We start from the raw sequence: 23,083 nt of genomic DNA, 5'->3' as shown, positions 1-23,083 counted from the left end.
AATAAGGCTAATAAATTTTACTTCATACAATACAGATTTTCTGCATGGCAAAAAAAAAAAGAGATCATCATTAATATCAAATAACAAAAATATTTTCAGAGGGCTTTCCTGGTAACTCAGTGGTAAAGAATCCACTTGCTAATGCAGGAGACATGGGTTTAATCCCTGATCCAGAAAGATCTCATGGGCCGCGGAGCAGCTAAGTCCATGTGCCATAACTACTGAGCCTGGGAGCCATAGCTGTTGAGCCCACATACCACAGCTAAGAAGCCCGCATGCCCTAGAGCCTGTGCTCTGCAACAAGAAGCCACCACAATGAGAAGCCTGCACACTGCAACTAGAGAGTAGCCCCTGCTTGCCATAATTAGACAAAACCCATGCAGCAACAAAGATCCAGCACAGCCAAAAATAAATAATTAAATAAATTTTTAAAAATACATATTTGCAGAGGGCAGAGATCAAAATGGCAGAACAGAAGGAAATGGAGCTCACCTCCTCCCACAAACACATCAAAAATACAACTACATTTGGAACAAGTCTCACAGAATACCTACTGGACACTGGCTGAAGATCTCATACAACCAAAGCTACAAGAAAGGTCACTATGTTACCAGGTAGGACAACATGGAAAAAAAGAAATTGGCATGAGACCTGCACCCCTGGGAGGGAGCTGAAAACGGGGGAAGGCTCCCTCACTCTGGGAACCCCTGTCACTGGCTGGGAGATCAGTCAGGACAAATAGGGAACCGCAAAGACTCGGGAGAGAGCAGCAGCTGACTTTCTGCAGGTGGAAATCAGAGAAAACCACAAAGACAGTCCCAGCCACCTTGCTGCACTCTCCAGCTGGAAACATGCCTTGGTGGTATGCATGGGGCCTAGGTGCTGAAACATGGGCTTCCGCAGAGGGCTGGGATTGGCTGTGCAGAGACAGCCCAAAGGGGCTAGAGCATGGTCCGGGCCACAACCAGGGATTTGCACAGAATGGAGCCAGGTCCTCCATAGCAGCCTTATTGTTAACACACATACAAAGAGAGGGGGAAAGCCCCACCACAGAAGCCTCCTTCTGCACGTGTTCACACTGGCTAAGGGCCTGCCTCCAGGAGCTGTGGGAGCACACAAGCACCAGCAGGCTTCTCGTACGCGAAGCTGGGGCTGAAATCTGAGCCAGTTCCCTGTGACTGTGTGATTTTGGCAGATTTGCACCACTGGTGGCTTCGTAAGTGCAGGGGCTGCAAGACATCCGAGCAGATTACTGGTGCTCTGATGGCTGGAGGGGGTCCAGCATTAGCAGTGGCAGGCTATGTGGGTACACACACAAAGAAATGGGGCTGCAGTCTGGGCTGATTCCTATAGCTCACAGGATGGGTACAGTGGTGTACAACTACAGTGGATCCAGCAGCTGGATGTAAGTGTATCGGCAGCTTTGTGGGCACAGTACCTGAGGGACATCCAGGCAGATTCCCACAGCTGAGACGAGGCCAAGGACAGTGCACTTTGTGAGCTCACAGAAGTGACAGGCAACACCACAGCTCCTGCAAAGCAATACTTAGTAGCTCCTCTCCCAGCAGGAGCACTCCAATCCCACCCACCTCATACTGCAGCTTAGAACCAAATCTGGGGGCTTCTATCCCAACAACTGGGGAACAGACTCTGCCCCTGACAGGGATGTGACAACCACAGAGCAAAGAGGAGGCCCTATTCAACATACAGTGCAGCTGTAGTCACTGCAATATTAATCACACCCCCTGTCAAGAGAATAACAGCCAGCACACACTGAGAAAAGCTGTGGAGGGTATCCATACTATAAACAGCCCTCACATCAAAAACATTAGACTCATGCAGGCTACACAGGGGTGGTCCCCACATAAAAATAGCTCTTCAAGACCACAATAGATAACTTTCTCCTAAATTCCTAGATGGCAAAGAACCTGCCCATAATGTCGGATACCTGGGTTTGATCCCTGGGTCAGGAAGATCCCCCAGAGAAGGGAGTGGAAACCCACTCCAGTATTCTTGCCTGGAGGGTCCTATGGACAGAGAAGCCTGGCAGGCTACAGTCCATGAAGTCGCAAAGAGTTGGACATGACTGGGCAACTTAGCACACACACAGAGGAATATAAGTAAAATGAAGAAGTGGAGGAACTGCTCCCAATTAAAAGGTCAGGATCATTCCCAGGAAAGAACAATGTAACATGAGACTTCCCGGTCGATGAGACTGCAAGTTCAAAAAGGAGTTAATAAAAATACTGAAGGAAATAAGAAAGGCTATCGATTAAAAAAGCATATGACTATAACAAGGAATTAGAATTATAAAGAGCACATCAAAATTAGACTCACCTGCCAAGATGAAAACTGAGCTGACGGCAATAAACAGCAAACCAAATAGTGCAGAAGAATGAATAAGTGATCTGGAACATACAATAATAGAAATTACCCAATTAGAACTGCAAATACAAAAAACATTTTCAATGAAAGCAGTATATGAGACCTAAGGGATGATATAAAAGCAAGCCAATCTATACATACTAGGGATCCCAGAAGGAGAAAAAAGAGAAAAGGGGATTGAAAATGTATCTGAAGAAATTACGACTGAAAAATTTCCAAACCTAAAGAAGAAAATGGATGTCCAGGTACAGGAAGCACAGAGGAACCCAAAGAAGATGAGCCCAGATAGACCTACACCAAGATGTATTATAATAATGGCAAAAGCTAAAGAGACAATTCTAAAGGCAGCAAGAGAAAAGCATATTAAAAGCAAAACATTAATCACAAGGGAACTTACTAGTCTATCAGCTGATTTCTTTACAGAAATGTTGCAGGCCAAAGGGAGTGACAAGATATATTCATAGTCCTGAAAGGTGAAAGCCTACAACCTAGGATATTCTACCCAGCAAGGTTATCATTTAGACCAGAAGGAGAGATAAAGAATTTCTCAGACAAAAATTAAAAGAATACAACAATACTACACATATCCTAAAAGAAATATTAAAAGATCTTCTCTAAATAGAAAAGAAAAACCTACAGAAAAAAGAAAATCACAATAAGAAAATGAATCACTTAAAAGAAGATGTGGTACATATATACACTGGAATACTATTTAGCCACTAAAAAGAACTAAAGAATACTATTTGTAGCAACATGGACAGAGCTAGAGATTATCATATTAAGTGAGGTAAGAGAAAGACAAATGCAATATGATATCACTCATGTGGGGCCTTCCCTGGTGGTACTAGTGGTAAAGAACCCGCCTGCCAATGCAGGAGACATACGAGATGCAGCTTCTGTCCTTGGGTTGAGAAGGTCCCCTGGAGGAGGGCATGGCAACCCACTCCAGTATTCTTGCTTGGAGAATCCCATGGACAGAGGAACCTGGCGGGCTACAGTCCATAGGTCACACAAAGTCAGATACAACTGAAGTGACTTAGCAGGCATGCACCACTCATGTGGAGTCTAATTTTTAATGTTATAAATTAACTTATTAAAAAAAAAAGAAAGAAACAGACTCACAGATTTCGAAAACAAGCTTATGATTACCAAAAGGGAAACCTGGGGTAGAGGGGAATAAAAAAGAACTTGAGATTAACATATGTACACTACAATACATAAAATAGATAATCAACAAAGACCCACTGGGAACTCTACTCAATATTCTGTGATAACCCATGTGGAAAAAGAATCTGAAAAAGAATGAATATATGTGTAACTGAATCATTATGCTATATGCCTGAAACTAAAACAACATTGTAAAGCAACTATACTCTAATATAATTAATAAAACAAAAGGTAAATCACTTAAATAAGCCACTACACAGGTTTTTTTTAAATAAAAATAAAAAAAAAATTGTGAGCATGATTATAACCACAATGAACAACAAAAGGATAAACATGAAGTTTTAAAAGAAGACATCAAAATCATAAAATGTTGGGTGGAGACATAAGAAAATGTAGTTTTGGGTTGTTTTTTTTTTAAGAAAATGTAGTTTTTTTAAGACTGCATTTGAGCTTATATGACTATCAGTCTAAAGCAAGTAGATATAGTAATGGGTTAACACACTTGAAAAGCAAGGTAATCACAAATCAGAAACGTACAATAGATTCACAAAAACCAAAATGAGAACACAACCATAAAATAAAACCATCAAACCCTAAAAGGAGAAAAGAACAAAGAAGAAATGCAAAATCAACTGGAAAACAAGGTTTAAAACGACAATAAACATATGTCTGCCAATAATCACCTTAAATGTCAGTGGACTAACTGCTCCAATCAAAAGACATAGAATGGCAAGTTGGATAATAAAAGAAAAGCCTACAACGTGCTGCCCTCAAGAGACCCTCTGTAGGGTGAAGAATACACACAGACGGAAGGGAAGGAGGTGGAAAAAGATACTTCATGTAAATGGAAATGACAGCAAAGTGGGGACAGCAATACTCATATCAGACAAAATAGACTTTAAAACAAAGGCCATAAAGAAAACTACTATATAATGATAAAAAAGATCAGTACAAGAAGAGGATATTACACTTGTTAACATATATGCATTCAATATAGGAGCATTTACATATATATATGTATATGTATATATATATAGGAGTATTTACATAAAACAAACATAGACATAAGGGAGAAATTGACAGGAATTCAATACAATAATAGTAGGAGATTTTTAACACCCCACCAACATCAGTGGACAGATCTTCCAGATAGAAAATCAGTAAGGTACCATATTCTAAATGACATGGTAGAACAGTTAGACTTAATTGATATTTTTAGGATATTGAATTTTAAAAAACCTACAGAATACATGATCTTTTCAATTGCACATGGAATGTTCTCTAGGATAGGCAACAAGCCTTAAGAAATTTAAGATAAATTTAATCATTTCAAGCATCTTTTCTGACCTCAACAGCAGGAAACTAGAAATCAACCACAGAAAAAGAAATGAGAAAAAAAATGATTACACGGAGCCTAAACAATACCCTATTAAAAACCCAATGGGTCAATGAAGAAATCAAAGAGGAAATAAAAAAATGCTTTGAGACAAATGACAATGAAAATACAACCATACAATATCTACAGCAAAAGCAGTCCAAAAGAGGGAATATAGAGCAATTCAGAGCAATAGAGACTTTCCTCAAAAAGCAAGAAAATTTGCAAACAACATAACCTACCACCTAAAAGAATTAGAAAAAGAACAATCAAAATCTCAAATTAGCTGCTGCTGCTGCTAAGTCCCTCAGTCATGTCCGACTCTGAGACCCACTGGACTATAGCCCACAAATTTACCCTGTCCATGGGATTCTCCAGGCAAGAATATTGGAGCGGGTTGCCATGCCTTCCTCCAGAGTATCTTCCCAACCCACAGGTCAAACTTGCGTCTCTTAACATCTCCTGCATTGGCAGGTGGGTTCTTTGCCACTAGAGCTACCTGGGAAGTTTGTGAGATCTTATTCCCTGACCAGGGATTGAACCCATGCCCCTTGCAGTGGAAGCAGAGTCTTAACCACTGGACTGCCAGTGAAGTCCTCTAAGCAGAAGGAAGTATTTGAAATAATAAAGATCATGAGAAAGTCAATTCCTAGGCAGGTTGATAAAAAGTCCAGGGTCCCTGAGGAGGAGAGAGGGGTCTGGGGTTCTCAAGGAGGAGGAAAGGACAAAACATTTTTTCTCTCTCTCTACATTCCTTAATCTAGTCACATAAAACACTTTTTTCTTTAAGCCAGGAACTAATGATTACACAACAAACAACTCAGTTTAAACTCTGTGCTAAGGATTATATAACAACAATGTATCCCGCTTGAGGACAGTCTGTCCTTCTGAAAGCCTTCTGACTAATCCTGCTATTTTAGAATGTACATTATGGGGGTGGGTTTGGTGAGATCTTTCTATTGTTAGTTCTAATCCTACCATCTTAAAATGTAAGTTTGGGGAGTGGATCTAGTAAGATCTTTCAACCTTGAGACAGTCTTTTGATTTATTGTAATAACCAATTTAAAAAGTATATAATTCCCTTTGCTAAGACTAGCCAGGGGGGCACTCTCCGTCCCCCTTCTGATGTCTATGTCAGAAGCTTTCTCTGTCCCTTTTCTTACTTTAATAAAACTGCTACACAAAAGCTCCTGAGTGATCAAGCCTGGTCTGTGGTCCCGAAGCTAAATCTTTGGAGATCAAGAATCCGACACCATTCACCATACCCTGTCAATCAGAGAGGAAATAAAGTTGAGATTTTAAAAACAATAGGAAAAATAATAAAATCGAGAGCTGGTTCTTTTTTGTTTTTGAAGGATAATTGCTTTACAGAATTTTGTTGTTTTCTGTCAAACCTCAACACGAATCAGCCATGAAAAGTGAAGTTGCTCAGTCGTGTCCAGCTCTTGCGACCCCATGTACTGTAGCCTACCAGGGTCCTCTATCCATGGGATTTTTGAGGCAAGAATACTGGAGTGGGTTGCCATTTCCTTCTCCAGGGGATCTTCCCAACCCAGGGGCCAAACCCAGGTCTCTAAATTGCGGCAGATGCTTTACCATCTGAGCCACCAGGGAATGAATCAGCCATAGGTATACATATATCCCCTCCCTTTTAGAACTCCCTCCCATCTCCCTCTCCATCCCACCCCTCTAGGTTGATACCAAGACCCTATTTGAATTTCCTTAGCCATACAGCAAATTCCTGTTGGCTATCTATTTTACATATGGTAGTGTAAGTTTCCATGTTACTCTTTCCATACATCTCACCCTCTCCTCCCCTCTCCCCATGTCCACAAGTCTATTCTCTATGTCTGGTTCTCCACTGCTGCCCTGTAAGTAAATTCTTCAGTATTACTTTTCTAGATTCCATATATGTGCACCAGAATGTGATATTTATCTTTCTCTTTTAACTTCACTCTGTATAATAGGTTCTAGGTTCATCCACCTCATTAGAACTGACTCAAATGCATTCTTTTTATGGCTGAGTAATATTCCATTGTGTATATGTACCAAAACTTCTTCATCCATTCATCTGTCAGTGGACATCTAGGTTGCTTCTATGTTCTAGCTGTTGTAACTGGTGCTGCAATGAACAATGGGACACGTGTGTCTTTTTCAATTTTGGTTTCCTCAGGGTATATGTCTAGGAATGGGATTGCTGGGTCATATGGTGGTTTTATTCCTAGTTTTTTAAGGAATCTCCATACCATCTTCCATAGTGGCTGTATCAATTTACATTCCCACCAACAGTGCAAGAGCATTCCCTTTTCTCCACACCCTCTCCAGTATTTACTGTTTGTAAACTTTTTGATAATGGCCATTCTGACCCATGTGAGGTGTTATCTCATTGTAGTTTTGATTTGCATTTCTCTAATAATGAGTGATGTTGAGCATCTTTTTTTTTTTTTTTAATGTTGAGCATCTTATCATGTGTTTGTTAGTCATCTGTATGTCTTCTTTGGAGAAATGTCTGTTATAGGTTTTTTTCCCACTTTTTGATTGGGTTGTTTGTTTTTCTGGCATTGAGTTGTATGAGCTGCTTGTATATTTTGGAAATTAATCCTTTGTCAATTGTTTCATTTGCTATTATTTTCTCCCATTCTGAGGGTTGTCTTTTCACCTTGCTTATAGTTTCCTTTGCTGTGCAAAAGCTTTCAAGTTTAATCAGGTCCCACTTGTTTACTTTTGTTTTTATTTCCATTACTCTAGGAGGTGGGTCATAGAGGATCTTGCTTTGATTTATGTCATCAAGTGTTCTGCCTATGTTTTCCTCTAAGAGTTTTATAGTTTCTGGTCTTACATTTAGGTTCTTTAATCCATTTTGAGTTTCTGTTTGTGTATGGTGTTAGGAAGTGTTCTAATTTCATTCTTTTCCATGTAGCTGTCCAGCTTTCCTAGGACCATTTATTGAAGAGGCTGTCTTTGCCCCATTGTATATTCTTGCCTCCTTTGTCAAAACTAAGGTACCCATAGGTGCATGGGTTTATTTCTGGGCCTTAATAAGAGCTGGTTTTTTGAAATGATAAGAAGAAATAAAAGGTATCCAGATTGGAAGAGAAAAGGTAAAACTCTCATTATATGCAGATGATATGATACTGTATATATAGAAAACCCTAAAGACTCCACACAAAAACTACTAGAACTGATAAATTCAGTAAGGTAGCTGGATACAAGATTACCATAAAGAAATCTGTTCTTTACACTAACAATGAAATATCAGTATGGGAAATTTTTTTAAATATCCTTTTTAAAATTATGTCAGGGAGTTCTGGTGGCCTAATGGTTAGGATTACAGGCTTTCACTACCATGGCCTGGGTTCAATACTTGGTCAAGGATTCCACAAGCCACCAAATTAATTAATTAAAATAAAATGTCAAAAAAATAAAATACTTGACCAAAGATTAAACTTGACCAAGGAGGTGAAAGACTTATATGCTGAGAACTATAAAACATTGATAAAGGAAACTTAACGTGACTCAAAGAAACAGAAAGCTATCTCATGCTCTTGGATTGGGAGAATTAATATTGTTTAAATGGCCATACTACCCAAACCAATCTACAGATTTAATGTGATCCTTATCAAATTACCCATGACATTTTATACAGAACTAGAACAACTAATCCTAAAACTTTTATGGAAACACAGAAGACCCAGAATTCCAAAGCAATCCTAAGGAAAAAGAACAAAGCTGAAGGCATAACACTGCTAGACTTCAGACAATCTTAAAAAGCTACAGTAATCAGAACAGCATGGTGTTGGGCAAAAAACAGACATATGGGTCAATGGAATATAAGAGAGTCTGGAAATAAACCCACACACCTGTGGTTAATTAATCTTTGTCAAAAGAGGCAAGAATATACAACAGAGTAAAGACAGTCTCTTCAGCAGGTGGTACTGGGAAAACTAGATAGCTGTGTGTAAATCAGTGAAGTTACAACACTTCCTCACACCTTATGCAAAAATAAATTCAAAATCACTTAGTAGTATAAGACATGACACCATAAAACTTCCAGAAGAGAACATAGGCAACATTCTCTGACATAAATTGCAGCATGTTTTCTTAGGTCAGTCTCACTAGGCAAAAGAAATAAAAGCAAAAATAAACAGAGATGGATGAAACTGGAGCCCATTATACAGAGTGAAGTAAGCCAGAAAGATAAATACCAATACAGTATACTAATGCATATATATGGAATTTAAAAAGATGGTAATGATAACCCTATATGCAGGACAGAAAAAGAGACATAGATGTATAGAACAGACTTTTGGACTCTGTGGGAGAAGGCGAGGATGGGATGATCTGAGAGAATAGCATTGAAACATGTCAAGTGTGAAACAGATCACCAGCCCAGGCTGGATGCATGAGAGAAGTGCTCAGGGCTGGTGCACTGGGAAGATCCAGAGGGATGGGATGGAGATGGAGGTGGGAGAGGGGATCAGGATGGGGAACACATGTAAATCCATGGCTGATTCATGTTAATGTATGGCAAAAACCACTACAATATTGTAAAGTAATTAGCCTCCAACTAATAAAAATAAATGAAAAAAAAAACTGTACATAAAAAAAAAGAATTAAAAGCAAAAGTAAACAAATGTGATCTATTCAAACTTAGAAGCTTTTGCACAGCAAAGAAATCATTGTTGTTGTTCAAATGCTAAGTTGCGTCTAACTGTGACCTGATGAACTGCAGCATGTCAGGCTTCCCTGTCCATCACCAACTTCCAGAGCTTGCTTAAACTCATGGCCATTGAGTCAGTGATGCCATCCAACCATCTCATCTCTGTCACCCCCTTCTCCTCTTGCCCTCAATCTTTCCCAGCATCAAGGACTTTTCAATGAGTCGACACTTCACATCAGATGGCCAAAATATTAGAGTTTCAGCTTCAGCATCAGTCCATCCCACGAATATTCAGGGTTGAGTTCCTTTTAGAATTAACTGGTTTGATCTCCTTGCTGTCCAAGGGACTCTCAAGAGTCTTCTCCAACACCACAGTTCAACATCATCAATTCTTCAGTGCTCAACCTTTATGGTCCAACTCTCACATCCACACATGACTACTGAAAAAAGTCATAGATTTGAATATACACACCTTTGTCGGCAAACTGATGTCTGCTTTTTAATACACTGTCTAGGTTTGCCATAGCTTTTCTTCCAAGGAGCAAGAGTCTTTCAATTTCATGACTGCAGTCACCATCCACAGTGATTTTGGAGCCCAAGAAAAAAAGATCTGTCACTGGTTCCACTTTTTCCCCATCTGTTTACCATGAAGTGATGGGACCAGATGATCATCTTCGTTTTTTGAATGTTGAGTTTTAAGACAGCTTTCACTCTCCTCTTTCACCTTCATCAAGAGACTCTTTAGTTCCTCTTCTCTTTCTACCATTAAAGTGGTATGGTCTGCATATCTGAGGTTGATATTTCTCCCAACAATCTTGATGCCAGCTTGTGAGTCTTCCAATCCAGCATTTCACGTGATATACTCTACATATAAGTTAAATAAGCAAGGTGACAATATACAGCCTTGACGTACTCCTTTCTCAATTTTGAACCAGTCCATTGGTCCATGTCCGGTTCTAACTGTTGCTTCTTGTCCTGCATGTAGGTTTCTCAGGAGACAGGTAAAGTGGTCTGGTATTCCCATTTCTTTAAGAAATTTCCAGTTTGTTGTGATCCACACAAAGGCTTTAGCATAGTCAGTGAAGCAGATTTTAGAATTTTAGAATTCCCTTTTTCTATGATCCAGAAGATGTTGGCAATTTGACTGCTGGTTCCTCTGCCTTTGCTAAACCCAGCTTGTACTGGAAATTCTCGGTTCACATACTGGTGAAGCCACTCTTGAAGGATTTTGAGCATCATCTTGCTAACATGTGCAATTGTGTGGGAGTTTGAACATTCCTTGGCATTGCCTTTCTTTGGGATTGGAATGAAAACTGACCTTTTCCAGCCCTGTGGCCACTGCTGAGTTTTCCAAATTTGCTGGCATATTGAGTGCAGCATTTTAACAGCATCATCTTTTAGGATATTAAATAACTCAGCTGGAATTCCATCACCTCCACTACCTCTGTTCATAGAAATGCTTCCTAATGCCCACCTGACTTCACACTCCAGGATGTCTGGCTCTAGTTGAGTGACCACACCACTGTGGTTATCCAGGTCATTAAGACCTTTTTTACACAGTTCTGTGTATTCTTGCCACCTCTTCTTAATATCTTCTGTTTCTGTTAGGTCCTTGCCATTTCTATCCTTTATTGAACCCATCTTTGGAGAAGGCAATGGCACCCCACTCCAGTACTCTTGCCTGGAAAATCCCATGGACAAAGGAGCCTGGTAGGCTGCAGTCCATGAGGTCGCTAAGAGTCGGACACGACTGAATGACTTCACTTTCACTTTTCACTTTCATGCGCTGGAGAAGGAAATGGCAACCCATTCCAGTGTTCTTGCCTGGAGAATCCCAGGGACGGGGGAGCCTGGTGGGCTGCCGTCTATGGGGTCGCACAGAATCGGACAGGACTGAAGTGACTTAGCAGCAGTAGCAGTTGCTTGAAATGTTCCCTTGGTAGCTCCAGTTTTCTTGAAGAGCTCTCTACTCTTTCCCATCTGTTGTTTTCCTGTTTCTTTGCATTGTTCACTTAAGAATGCTTCCTTATCTTTCTTTGCTATTCTCTGAAACTCTGCATTCACTAGGGTATATCTTTCCCTTTCTCCTTTGCGCCTTTTGCTTCTCTTCTTTTCTTAGCTATTTGTAAGGCCTCCTCAGACAACCACTTTGCCTTCTTGCATGTCTTTTTCTTGGGGATGATTTTGGTCTCCGCTTCCTGAAAGGTTGCTGTCATGAGCTGTGAATTACGCTGGTTTCATGACCTCTGGAGGAGAGGATTTCAGTCCAAGGCCAGAGACGACACTTGATCACTTGGAGCTTTTGTGTAGCAGAGTTCTATTAACGTATAAAAGAGATAGAGAAAGCTTCTGAAATAGACATCAGAAGGGGGCAGAAAGAATGCCCCCTTGCTAGTTTTTGAGAGTTGAGTTCAGTCTCTCAGTCTTATCTGATCCTTTCCGACCCCATGGACTGCAGCATGCCAGGGCTCCCTGTCCATCACCAACTCCCAGAGTTTACCCAATCTCATGTCTATTGAGTCGGTGATGCCATCCAACCATCTCATCCTCTGTCGTCCCCTTCTCCTCCTGCCCCCAACCTCTCCCAGCATCAGAGTCTTTTCCAATGGAGTCAACTCTTCGCATGAGGTGTCCAAAGTACTGGAGTTTCAGCTTCAGCATCAGTCCTTCCAATGAACACCCAGGACTGATCTCCTTTAGGATGGACTGGTTGGATCTCCTTGTTTTCCAAGGGACTCTCAAGAGTCTTCTCCAACACAACAGTTAAAAAGCATCAATTTTTAGGCGCTCAGCTTTCTTCACAGTCCAACTCTCATATCCATACATGACCACTGGAAAAACCATAGCCTTGACCAGATAGACCTTTGTTGACAAAGTAATGTCTCTGCTTTTTAATATGCTATCTAGGTTGGTCATAACTTTCCTTCTAAGGAGTAAGCATCTTTTAATTTCATGGCAAGCTGTTAATCAGATATAAGGAAACACCTCAAGGCTAAGGAATTTTGACCAGGCCCCTCTCCCACAATATGCATTTTTGAGATAGAATGGCACAAGGCATGTCATCCCCAGCCACAAAACAATTGACATGAATACTGGTTTGTTGAACCATTATCAGCCCAATGTTTAAGAAAAGGAAAAAATGGTTAGTCTTAGGCCAGAATCGATTTGAAGAAAGGCAGACTACAAAGCGAAATAGTTTCATTAACATAGCTTAAGAAAAACATTTCCATAAGAAAAACCACTTAGGTTAACTCAAGGTTTGAGAAGTGTTAATTTCAGGCAGAACCGGGCGTTGTCAGCACAGAATTAAAATAAACCTCTTAATTTTGTGTAGAGAAAGGAAAAAAAATGTCTGCCACTTGCAATTTATTTCCTCCTACCTCTTAGGGATCTCTGGCCTTCCTGTTAACCCCTCACTCCCGTAGTGTTACAAACTTCCATCCATCGTTCTCCAGGCACTCTTGTCTACCACATCTAATCCCTTGAATCTTTTCCTCACCTCCACTGTATAATCATAATGGATTTGATTTAGGTCATACCTGAAGGTCTAGTGGTTTTCCCTACTTTCTTTAGTTTAAGCCTGAATTTTGCAATATGGAGCTGATGATCTGAGCCACAGTCAGCTCCAGGTCTTGTTTCTGCTGAGTGTATAGAGTTTCTCCACCTTAGGCTGCAAAGAATATAATCAATGTGATTTCAGTATTGACCATCTAGTGTTGTCCATGTGTAGGGTCGTCTCTTGTGTTGTTGGAAGAGGGTGTTTGCTATGACCAGTGTGTTCTCTTGGCAAAACTGTTAGCCTTTGCCCTGCTTCATTTTGTACTCCACAACCAAACATGCCTGTTACTCCAGGTATCTCTTGACTTCCTACTTTTGCATTCCAGTCCCCTGTGATGAAAAGGACATCTTTGTTTGGTGTTAGTTCTAGAAGGTCTTGTAGGTCTTCATAGGACCATTCCACTTCTGCTTCTTTGGCATTAGTGTTTGGGGCATAGATTTAGATTACTGTAATACTGAATGGTTTGCCTTGGAAACGAACAGAGATCATTCTCTTGTTTTTGAGATTGTACCCAAGTACTGCATTTTGGACTGCTGTAGACTATGTAGGCTACTCCATTTCTCCTAAGGGATTCTTGCCCACAGTGTTAGGGGAAGCACACTGATTGAAACCGCCCACCCTGGCCAGGCACCATAGTAACCATTTGCATGAGTTGTTTTATGGCAGGAGATCCTGATAAGGAATACGGAACTAATAAGCCACCACCAGCCGGAAGAATTCGGGAAAGATCGAGAGGAGACACTACCTGTCCGTCCACTTCCCAGAATCCCTCTTGCTAGCATCCATCTTGGCTGAGTGATGCGTGCACCACCAGGAAAGACTCTGAATTAGAATGATTGGCCAAAGACCACCTGGAAACTAATCCCATCACCATAAAACCCAAGACAGCGAGCCACGCAGCAGAGCAGTTCTCCTGGGTTCCCTTACCCTCCTGCTCTCCACCCGGGTGCCCTTTCCCAATAAAATCTCTTGCTTTGTCAGCACGTGTCTCCTTGGACAATTCTTTTCTGAGTGTTAGACAAGAGCCCAACTTCGGGCCCTGGAAGGGGATCCCCCTTCCTACAACAACAGTAGTAGATTTAATAGTCATCTGAATTAAATTCACTCATTCTCACCCATTTTAGTTCATTGATTCCTAAAATGTCAATGTTCACTCTTGCCATCTCCTGTTTGACCACATCCAACTTACCTAGATTGATGAACCTAACATTCCAGGTTCCTATGCAAATATTGTTCTTTACAGCCCTGGACTTTACCCTCACCACCAGACACATCCAAGACTGAATGACGTTTCTGCTTTAGCCCAGCTTCTTCATTCTTCTTTCTGGAGCTATTTCGCTGCTCTTCCCCCATAGCATATTGGACACCTACTGACCTGGGGGGCTTATTTTCCTGAGTCATATCTTTTTGCCTTTTGTTGTGTTCATGGGGTTCTTGAGGCAAGAATACTGAAATGGTTTGCTATTCCCTTCTCAGGTGGACTACATTTTGTCAGGCCCTGAATAGCAGGGACATGCCCTTCAGCCACTCCATGTAGCTGGATGGTATGCCTGGTGCCCCGGTTGTCCCACTGATGGTCCTCGTTGAGCATGTAAACCTTCACCTGCTGCCAGGTGTCGGTCAGCATGCTGCCTGGGGGCCAGGACAAAGGCCCTGCTGCAGTCAGAGGAGTTTGGGATTAGGAGATACAAGTTTGGGGTAAGCAACAAGGTCCTACTGTATAGCACAGGGAATTATATTCAATATCTTATAATAAACTATAATAGAAAATAATCTGAAATATATATATGCAAAATTGAATCACTTTGCTGTACGTCAGAAGCTAATACAACATTGTAAATCAACTATACTTCAATTTAAAAACTATTTGCAAAATATACACAAGATATTTTCATATTATTAAATAAAACAAGATAAAAACCATGTCTATAATATGCTTTCATTTGTGAAAAAATATCACTTTATTTATACTTCCTATCCCAAATCAATTCCTAAATCAATTCTGAAAGATACACAGGGAAGGAAAAGGGGAGAGAAATGTGAGAAAGAGACATACTACATACCTTCTTCTGCCTTTGTAATTTTGTGTGCCTACTTTTAAAAAACAATTTTAAGTTACTGAAATAAAATAAATGCTTCCATCAAGAGAACTCATTCCTGCTCCTCCTGTATTTCCCTTCAAGCCCAATCCAGTCTACCCACATGCACCTCTGCTAGAGGTAGACTGCATTTCTTACTGCCAAATGAACTCCATGGCCCATCCCTCAGTATTCTGCATCTGTTGGTAAGTTTCTCTCCTACCTAGAACACACTCCTTTCACCCACAGCCTGCATGTAAACATTCAACTCCAGTTTCACTCTACCCAGGAGCCTTCTCTGTCTATGCATCCTGATCCTCACTGTGTTTTTTACCCCTTAGGAATGGGATATTTGTGACCTGGGCCTTACAGATGAATAAATGATTCCATATGTTTTCCATTGCTGGTTCTTACTTTATGTGGATTAGTCTCATCTTAGAAACCAGTGAGGTGGTTTTGGGTTGCTGGCTCTAAAAGCAACATGACTGAAAATATCTTTGTACCATTGACACTGTCCATCGTAGGACTGAGCACAGATTGATCACTCACCATGATCATGCCAGATGGATAGAGAACTGGACACTGGAGGAAGGACCAAGTGGTATCTTCAGAGATATTGAGGCCAAGAAATTTTGGCTGTGAGACCACTGTTACCAGGGAAAGACTCTCAAGGAAATTCAGAAATTTTGAGATACTGGAGTCAGATCACAATATCCACAGACAGCCAAGCAGGTAACATAATGTCTAAATCTAATAGTCAAGGTGTAGGGATGATGGGTCTTGGGAGTGATTGGAAAACATCCGTCATGCCTAAAAGTTACCAAATGAGCCACTGTGCTTAACTACTGAAGCCCGCGAGCCCTAGAGCCAGCAACCCAAAACTACTGAGCCAGCATGCTGCAACTACCGAAGCACGTACACCTAGAGCCTGTGGTCCACGACTGGAGATTAGCCCCCACTCTCCACAACTAGAGAAAGCCCAAGAGCAGCAAGGAAGACCCACAGCAGCCATAAATAAAGTTCTCCATTCCTTAGCCATAACCAGTCTCTGCCGTCCCTAAGCTAATGTATGCTCCTCACATACATTTTCAGTACAGGTGGAGTTTATAGAGGTTCCTCTGTCCCAGCCACTCTTCCTCTCAAAAGGCACCTAATGTTTCTAAACGCTCAGTTTTCAGTGGATGGCTGACAAAACAGCTATCACAAAGGAAGAGCAGAGCTGTCAGACTGGTGGAGGCTCTGGAAAGTGAAGACAAAGTGGAAGCAAAGACACTGCCTGCAAGCGGCACCTTCAGTCCTTACAACAAGATACCCTCATTTACAGGCTGAATCACCACGTGAGCTTCTCTAGACAGCTTTGTCTTTTGACACCACACCTGCCATGTGAAACAGGTGGGCTTTGTGATGTAGTCTGATGGCTGGTTCCGTCATCTGTGAGGTGGAGACCACAGGCATGGCATGGAGAGTCATTAGGCACCAGGACCCCGAGTGCCTACATATAGGAATGGTTGGTCTCCTCATGCTAATGAGGTTTTAGACCATGCTGATCCCGACTTCTGTTCTGTGGGACTTAGGGTATCTCTTATATATCTATGGCTCCATCTTCATTATTATCCTAACTATCTGGCAAGTGAAAGAGAGTTACCATGGATTAACGGAACATAAAAGGAGCTGCTGCCCGGTAGGGAAACACCATGACCATGGCTGCACTAGTTAAGTCTTAGATAAGACACATTCAGTTACTCTTTATTGTACTTCTCTTTCTCAGAGCCTAGAAATAATGCCCTGCTAGCCCACCCCTTCTGCATACTCTAGTTGAAAAATTAAGAATTTCTATCTGACTTGGGTTGAGTGCTAGACAAAATGGAATCTACCTCACTGGATTTCTTCTGACCTCCCAAAATGGGGGATTTTTCTGATTGGTGGACTTAGTAAGCAGAAGTCCTTGGCTGAGAACCACCAACCATTTAATCAGTTCCATTATTCCTCCTATATCACACTAAGCCCCTGACAAACTTGTCCTGAGAAAGGGGACAGGAGGTATAGAATATGGAAAGCACTGAAGTAAGTGTGAAATAAATTTGAAAAATGAAATGCTCAGGTGAAAAGCTGGAGTACAGAACGAACATATAGAAGAGTGTATAAAATACAGACAGATATACAGACAGAGACTGGGAAATGTATATTTCCTTTGTTTCATTTTGGATGTGAAAAAAAAAAAAAAAATGGTGTCCCAGCTTCACACTCTTAATTTTTTCTTTAAGAGTCACCGAAAAGTCAGACAAGGGGCTAGAGATGCAGCGTCAAGAGGTAAAGTCTCAGTCTCTGCTCTGATTCCCCTCCACTGTGGGCAAAGAACCCTGTCCCTTGATGGGCCCTGGTGCCAGGAGCCAGGTACTCTAACCACTGAAGACTTCCATTGTCTAAGCTGACAAATTCTCCCAGAAAAAAATAGGGGGGATGGGAAATCAGAGTTTGGGGATGTTCTAAAGTCCACTTTACCCCCAGGGATGAAGAGAGGAAACACAGGAGAAGGCCTTAACTGTGTCACTTACTAGTTTTATGACCCTCTGGAAGTCTCTTCATCTCTCAGTCTTGTTCCTATGAAACTATCTGATGATCCTGCCTCACTCACAGCATAGTTGTAAAGATCAAATGAGAGCAGGCCCAGAAGAGCACATCATACTAGTTAAGTCATACACAGACATGCTTTACAGCACTCACTGTTGGAGTCTGCAATCTCCTCTCATTCAAAGGCTTCCTATAGGATGTCCCTGAACCCTCTCCTGCTCCATGTAACACTGTCTCCTGGTTTCTCAGCTAGGAGACTTCCCCTGGAAGAAGCTGAGAAGCCGTGGGAGCTGCTTTCTGTCATGAGAAGGTGATCTCTTGCTCTTTGCAGTCTCCCAATTAAGCCTGGCCTGTGATCATTTGTCTGTTTGACTTGTGACAAGGTTGGAGAGAAGGAGAATGGCTGGGAGGGAGTCAGACACATTGGAGCCTGGAGCACTGGTTTGGAGGGTTGCCAGGGCAAGGGGCGCTCAGCTACTTCAGAAGAGAGTGTTCTAGTTCTCTGTTCTAGGCTGAAGTGGCCCTGGAATTCAGGAGTTCACTAGTAGATGCACTAGTTCATAAAAGACTACATGATTTTGCACTCAAGCCACAAGACAAGTTATACAGTCAGGAGAATAGATAATTAAGTGTGTAATTAATTCATCATTTTCATAATCTCTTTATAGCTACACCCATTCAAGGGCAGACCCCTGGACCCTGCTGACATTACCTCCTCTGGTTCTGTCTTCAGGGAGGTCATTTCCTGGGACAGCCCTCAGACAGGAGCTTGTCATATTAATTCTTTCTTCTCTAGATCTCTAGAGAAAGGGGACGGACTCTCAAGAGATGTTGTGTACACTCTTTAATCCCCAGAACAGAGTTCCCGAAAGGATCTCCTTTTTCATAGTTTGGAAATACTGAATACCAGGCCACAGCTTCAGCCCCTAAAGAGAATGACTCCAGGTTCTACATGGTGATGTTCCTGGTGCTGTGCCATCAGCTAAACATTGCATCCCCTGTCTGCCTGGTTCCTTCTCCTAGCTCAGCTTCTCAACACAGGTCACGTAGGACTCACCCACCACCTGCTCTCTCAAGGCCCTGTGCTCCCGTCAGTTGTCTGAGACCTCATCCAATAAGCCCCAGGCCCTCAGCCCAGCCCACTGTAACTTGCCAAATGTCATTTCCCTAGGGGAAAAAAATAGATGAGTAAACAGGCAGCAGAGGCAAGCCTCTAAGCCTAAAGGTCTAGGGGAGGGCAGCCCAGTCTCAGGCCAAAGAGGCAGCTGTCCCTCCATCAGTAACAGACGGTTGCCATGTTTCCCTCCCCAGCCAGGGCTGGCTTCCTCAAGAGGGGAGTGTGCGGCAGCTCCTGTGTGAAGATCCCTGCTGCCAAACCTGCAACGACATGGCTCTGGAGATTCAGGAGGTGCTGGCAGATGAGAACACTCCGGTCTCCCTGACTTCAGGAGGGCCAGCACAGGGCTCCTCTTGCCTAGAGGTTTTGTCCAAGCCTAGAGTGTCTTTCCAGGAAAGTATGGAGCATCGTTCCCCACACTCCAAAGGCCCTTCGCTTCCACCTGCAAACCTCACAGTGTCACAGAAATCCTTGGCACCGCCAGTGGCCCAGTCAGCTGGTACAGCTGGCATCTGTGACTGCTGGGCTGAACACCTCAAGGTAAGGCAGGGATTCCAAATGCCAGAGGTGCCCAGGGCCCCAGAGACTGTGCTTTCTTCCAGGTTTGAGGAGCCAAGGGTTTCAGTGAACCTGCAGGAGATAGTCCAGAGCCACCCCAACCTTGTCTATGGGAACCAAGGCCAGCAGCCCTTGAATTCCCAGGTCTCTCTGCTGACCCTGAATCGAGAAGTCACAGCTTTAACGCATCCTGTGGCCCTAAACATGGCCACTGTCCTCCCTGCCCACCTGCCGTTCCTTAGTCCTGAAGTCCTGAGGCTTCTTGAGGTACACGTAAGAAGACTGATGCATTTCCAGAGGTGGGGGCTCCCCAGACGTGTGGAAGAGTCCCTGAGGCAGCTTATGCCAAACCCACCACTGTTTTGCCAGCCGGTACATAATCAACCAGTTTCTTTCATCCAAAATGATATTTCTCCATTCTCTGTTGAGAAATTTGGGACCATTTCATACCAGAACTGGGGCTCATGTATAGCTGGCCAACCCACCCAGGCCTTCTGGGTTTCTGAATGGTCCATTATGGACCCAGAACAAGGACACTACTACCAGCAAATCCCAAACCATACAACTCTAGCCTCACCCTATGTAGCTCTTAAAGAATTAAGGGACCTTTATCTAATGCCTGAGCAACAGGCTAGTGATTCAGGAGGCCCTGTGCAGCCGAAATACAGCCAGCTATTCTGTGGCCTCCCTTCTCTGCACAGTGAGTCCCTGGTTGACACCTTCTTGGGTTATCAAGGCCTCTCCATGAATGGGAGCAGGTCCAAGCACCCCTTGAAGGATCCTTTTCTCTTCAAAGAGTGCTCCTGCTTCCCTCTGATGCCAAAAACTCTGCCCCAGTCAGCTCTACCCTCTTCTCCATCTTCCCCAAATTGGACAGCTCCACCTGAGCAACAAACTCAGATCAGTAGCCCCTTGCTGACTCTGGACGAATGTGAAGCCTTGGAGTGGCACCTGCTGCAGAGGCAGCTCCAGCTTCAGTGGGACTTTCCAGATGTTTTCCAGAGAGATCAGCACACTGAGAGCCTCATGCAGTGTAAGCCCGCTGACCAAGCCCAATCTTCTGAGACTGTAAAAACTTCCTGGCCAGGTCAGCCTGTCTCCACCATCACAAAGGAACTATTCTTCCCAGAGCATGCCAGGAGGCTGCTGGAATTCCACCTCCAGAGACAGTTGGTTCGTGATCACTGGAACATGCCCTGGAAGATCCAGCAGTCCATCCAGTTGCTCCTGCCCCCCGTTGGCCAGCAGACTCTGTCCTGGAGCAGCATAGCCCTGGACAATGTGAATGTCCCCCAACCTACAGCTCTAGAGGACACTGGGGTTGGCAACCCACTCCCAGCCATTAAGGACCCAGTGTCAGTCCCTATGCCACACGTGATTGACCAGGCCAAGGCAATCCTGCAGAGCCATGTTGACTCCAAATGCGAGGAGATTCACCAGGGCAAGTTTCCTGTCTGCATACGTGGCTCTTGCGAGTTCAGAATTCCTGGGGGCCTGCAAGTGGCTCCCGTCACCTGCATCCCAGAAAGCAAGACCCTGGAACTACAGACAGCAGATGACCTGGACAAACGACAGGAAGTTACACCCTGGATGCCAGCGGCCCTTGACCAGCAGCAACAAGCCTCATCAGATGCTCTCATTAAGCATCCTAAGTTGCCCTGGACCCTGTCTCAGGGAGCCATTGAGAAACTGAAGACAACTTTACAGCACAAGTATCTGGCCTTCTTGTCAGGGCTGCCTGCTCTTTATTATGTGGCTCTCTCCAGAGCTATGGCTCCAGCAATCACCTTCCCAGCTATGAAGACAGAGATGGTGCCTGGACCTGTCCAATTCCCAACAGAACCTCCGACTCAGGTGCCCTCACCTGAAGAGCAGGGTCTGAGTCCTGGGCCAGGTTTTCAAGATGGCAATGAGGCTTGTGCAGACACTGCAGGTGAATTCCAGGCTGAAGTGCAGACAGAAGGAATAATCAAGATAGTGCCTCGAGAAAGCCAGACAGGGCCTGTGAGGCCCTACTCACTCAGAGAACCCATCTTGACTAAACTAAATTTCCATCTGAGAAAGAAGATCCTAGAGATACAACTGGGAATTCCCCTAAAGGCAAGGGAGTCCAGAGAACAAACTGTAGCAATGCCAAAGAACGTGTGCACACAGGAGTCCCCTGGGAATCTAGAAAACCAAGGAAAACTACCACTCCAGGATCTCCCCATTCCACCAGATATGCCACATTCCCCAGATCCAGAATGGCTCCACCTCACAGAAGAGCTAGGCACGGAGTTAAAGACAGTGCATCAGAAACAGAAGCAACATCATTTCAGCGCAGCACACCGTGGTTCTGTCCACTGGGCCGCCCAGACTTCACAGTTCAGTGGGGACACAACAGAGGGCAAGGCCGGGGAACTCTGTGTTCAGCTAGAAGCCAGTGTGGATGGCCCCAGCCTGGAGGAGCCCTGGGGCTCTGAGCCCCACAGGCCTGACAGGAGCAAGGGCTCAGCCCACGTTCCCACACTGGCAGAAAGAAGAAAGAAGCCAGGCAAACCCAAACCAGTTGGGGACCGCGGAGAAGGGGATGCAAGCTTCACACTCTCCTCCACAAGAGAAAAAAGCCACCCAACTGAAGCACAGAGGCCAGAAGGGCTGCTCCTGAAGAGGACACCCCGCAGCTCCTTTCGCCAGAGACATCATTTTCACCGTGATGCTCTGTGCCAGCACAGTCCTCAGCATCAACCTCAGCTTAAATTCCCAGAGCTACCTCCTGGAGTCCCTGAGGGGAAAGACTCTGAGAATAACCAGCGAGCCAGTCAAGCCAAGCTCAATGTCATCCTCAAACCAGCAAGAGTTCCTGAGAATGCCCAGCCTGTGGTGCCCCAGGGGTCACAGGGCCAGTCTTTCTTGGGCCAACTCACTCCAGGTAACCCATTGTGGGGCCACACTTTACATGGTCAGGTGTTACAGGGGCCAGTGATGCCAGGCTATACTCATCAGAGGCCCAGTCTTCCAGATTCTGGCTTTAGAAATAAGATGAAATCTTTTTTGCACTGTATTAACCTCAAAACAAAAGGCAAAGGGCATAAGGAATCCATGTCCTCCACCTCTGAGAAAATGGCTAACACAAGAAAAGTAAATGTAGCCAAGAGCCTGGCTCCAGCCAAAAATCCCAAGGAGAGAACTAAAACAGAGAAGACAGGAGGGGACCTGAAGGCCCAATTTCCACCCCCTGAGAAGCATATGGGCCTGGCCCTCATGGACATACCCCGGTCCCCAGACAGCAAGCTCCAGCACCGCTCCCACTCTCATCGACTCCACTCAGCCTCTGTTCTGAGCACCCCCCACCACTGCCCTCGGCACTGCCCTCGAGCGGTTTGTGCCACCCACCCAGAGAACCCACCCTGACCCTCAGCTGTCACCTCAGACAAAAACATTGGTCTGCTCAAGAAGACCCAGCACAATCAAAAGACTTCATAGTCTACCCAATGTCTGCATCCCTTGAAGAGGATGCTACTGTAATTTTCATTAATGTACAGGTGAGCAGAATACTGCCCAAAATACACTCTATATCTCTAAGCAGAGAGTTGTGTGTCTGCTCTTTTCTCCACTGTGGTGTGTTCAGGAA

At 43.6% G+C, this 23,083-nt stretch overlaps 1 protein-coding gene and 1 long non-coding RNA gene across 2 annotated transcripts in view; one reads left to right on the top strand and one right to left on the bottom strand.

Moving 5' to 3' along the window:
* The window catches only part of LOC136176597 (uncharacterized), a 165,973-nt gene that overhangs the window by 74,089 nt on the left and 68,801 nt on the right, over positions 1-23,083 (bottom strand). The window contains exon 2 of the long non-coding RNA XR_010664602.1: positions 2,338-2,408. This is a non-coding gene — a long non-coding RNA (uncharacterized lncRNA). The remainder of the gene's footprint in view (positions 1-2,337; positions 2,409-23,083) is intronic.
* LOC136176854 (protein SPATA31F1-like) lies at positions 16,765-22,863 on the top strand. The gene is made up of 4 exons (XM_065947499.1): positions 16,765-16,905; positions 17,489-17,534; positions 18,045-18,105; positions 19,107-22,863. Exons 1-4 carry the CDS (start codon positions 16,765-16,767, stop codon positions 22,861-22,863), a joined length of 4,005 nt encoding a protein of 1,334 aa, XP_065803571.1.

This window comes from Muntiacus reevesi, chromosome 10, assembly GCF_963930625.1.
Source record: "Muntiacus reevesi chromosome 10, mMunRee1.1, whole genome shotgun sequence".
Taxonomy (NCBI): Eukaryota; Metazoa; Chordata; class Mammalia; order Artiodactyla; family Cervidae; genus Muntiacus; species Muntiacus reevesi.
The sequence above is the reverse complement of the archived record's forward strand: the minus strand, read 5'-3'. Positions and strand labels throughout refer to the sequence as shown.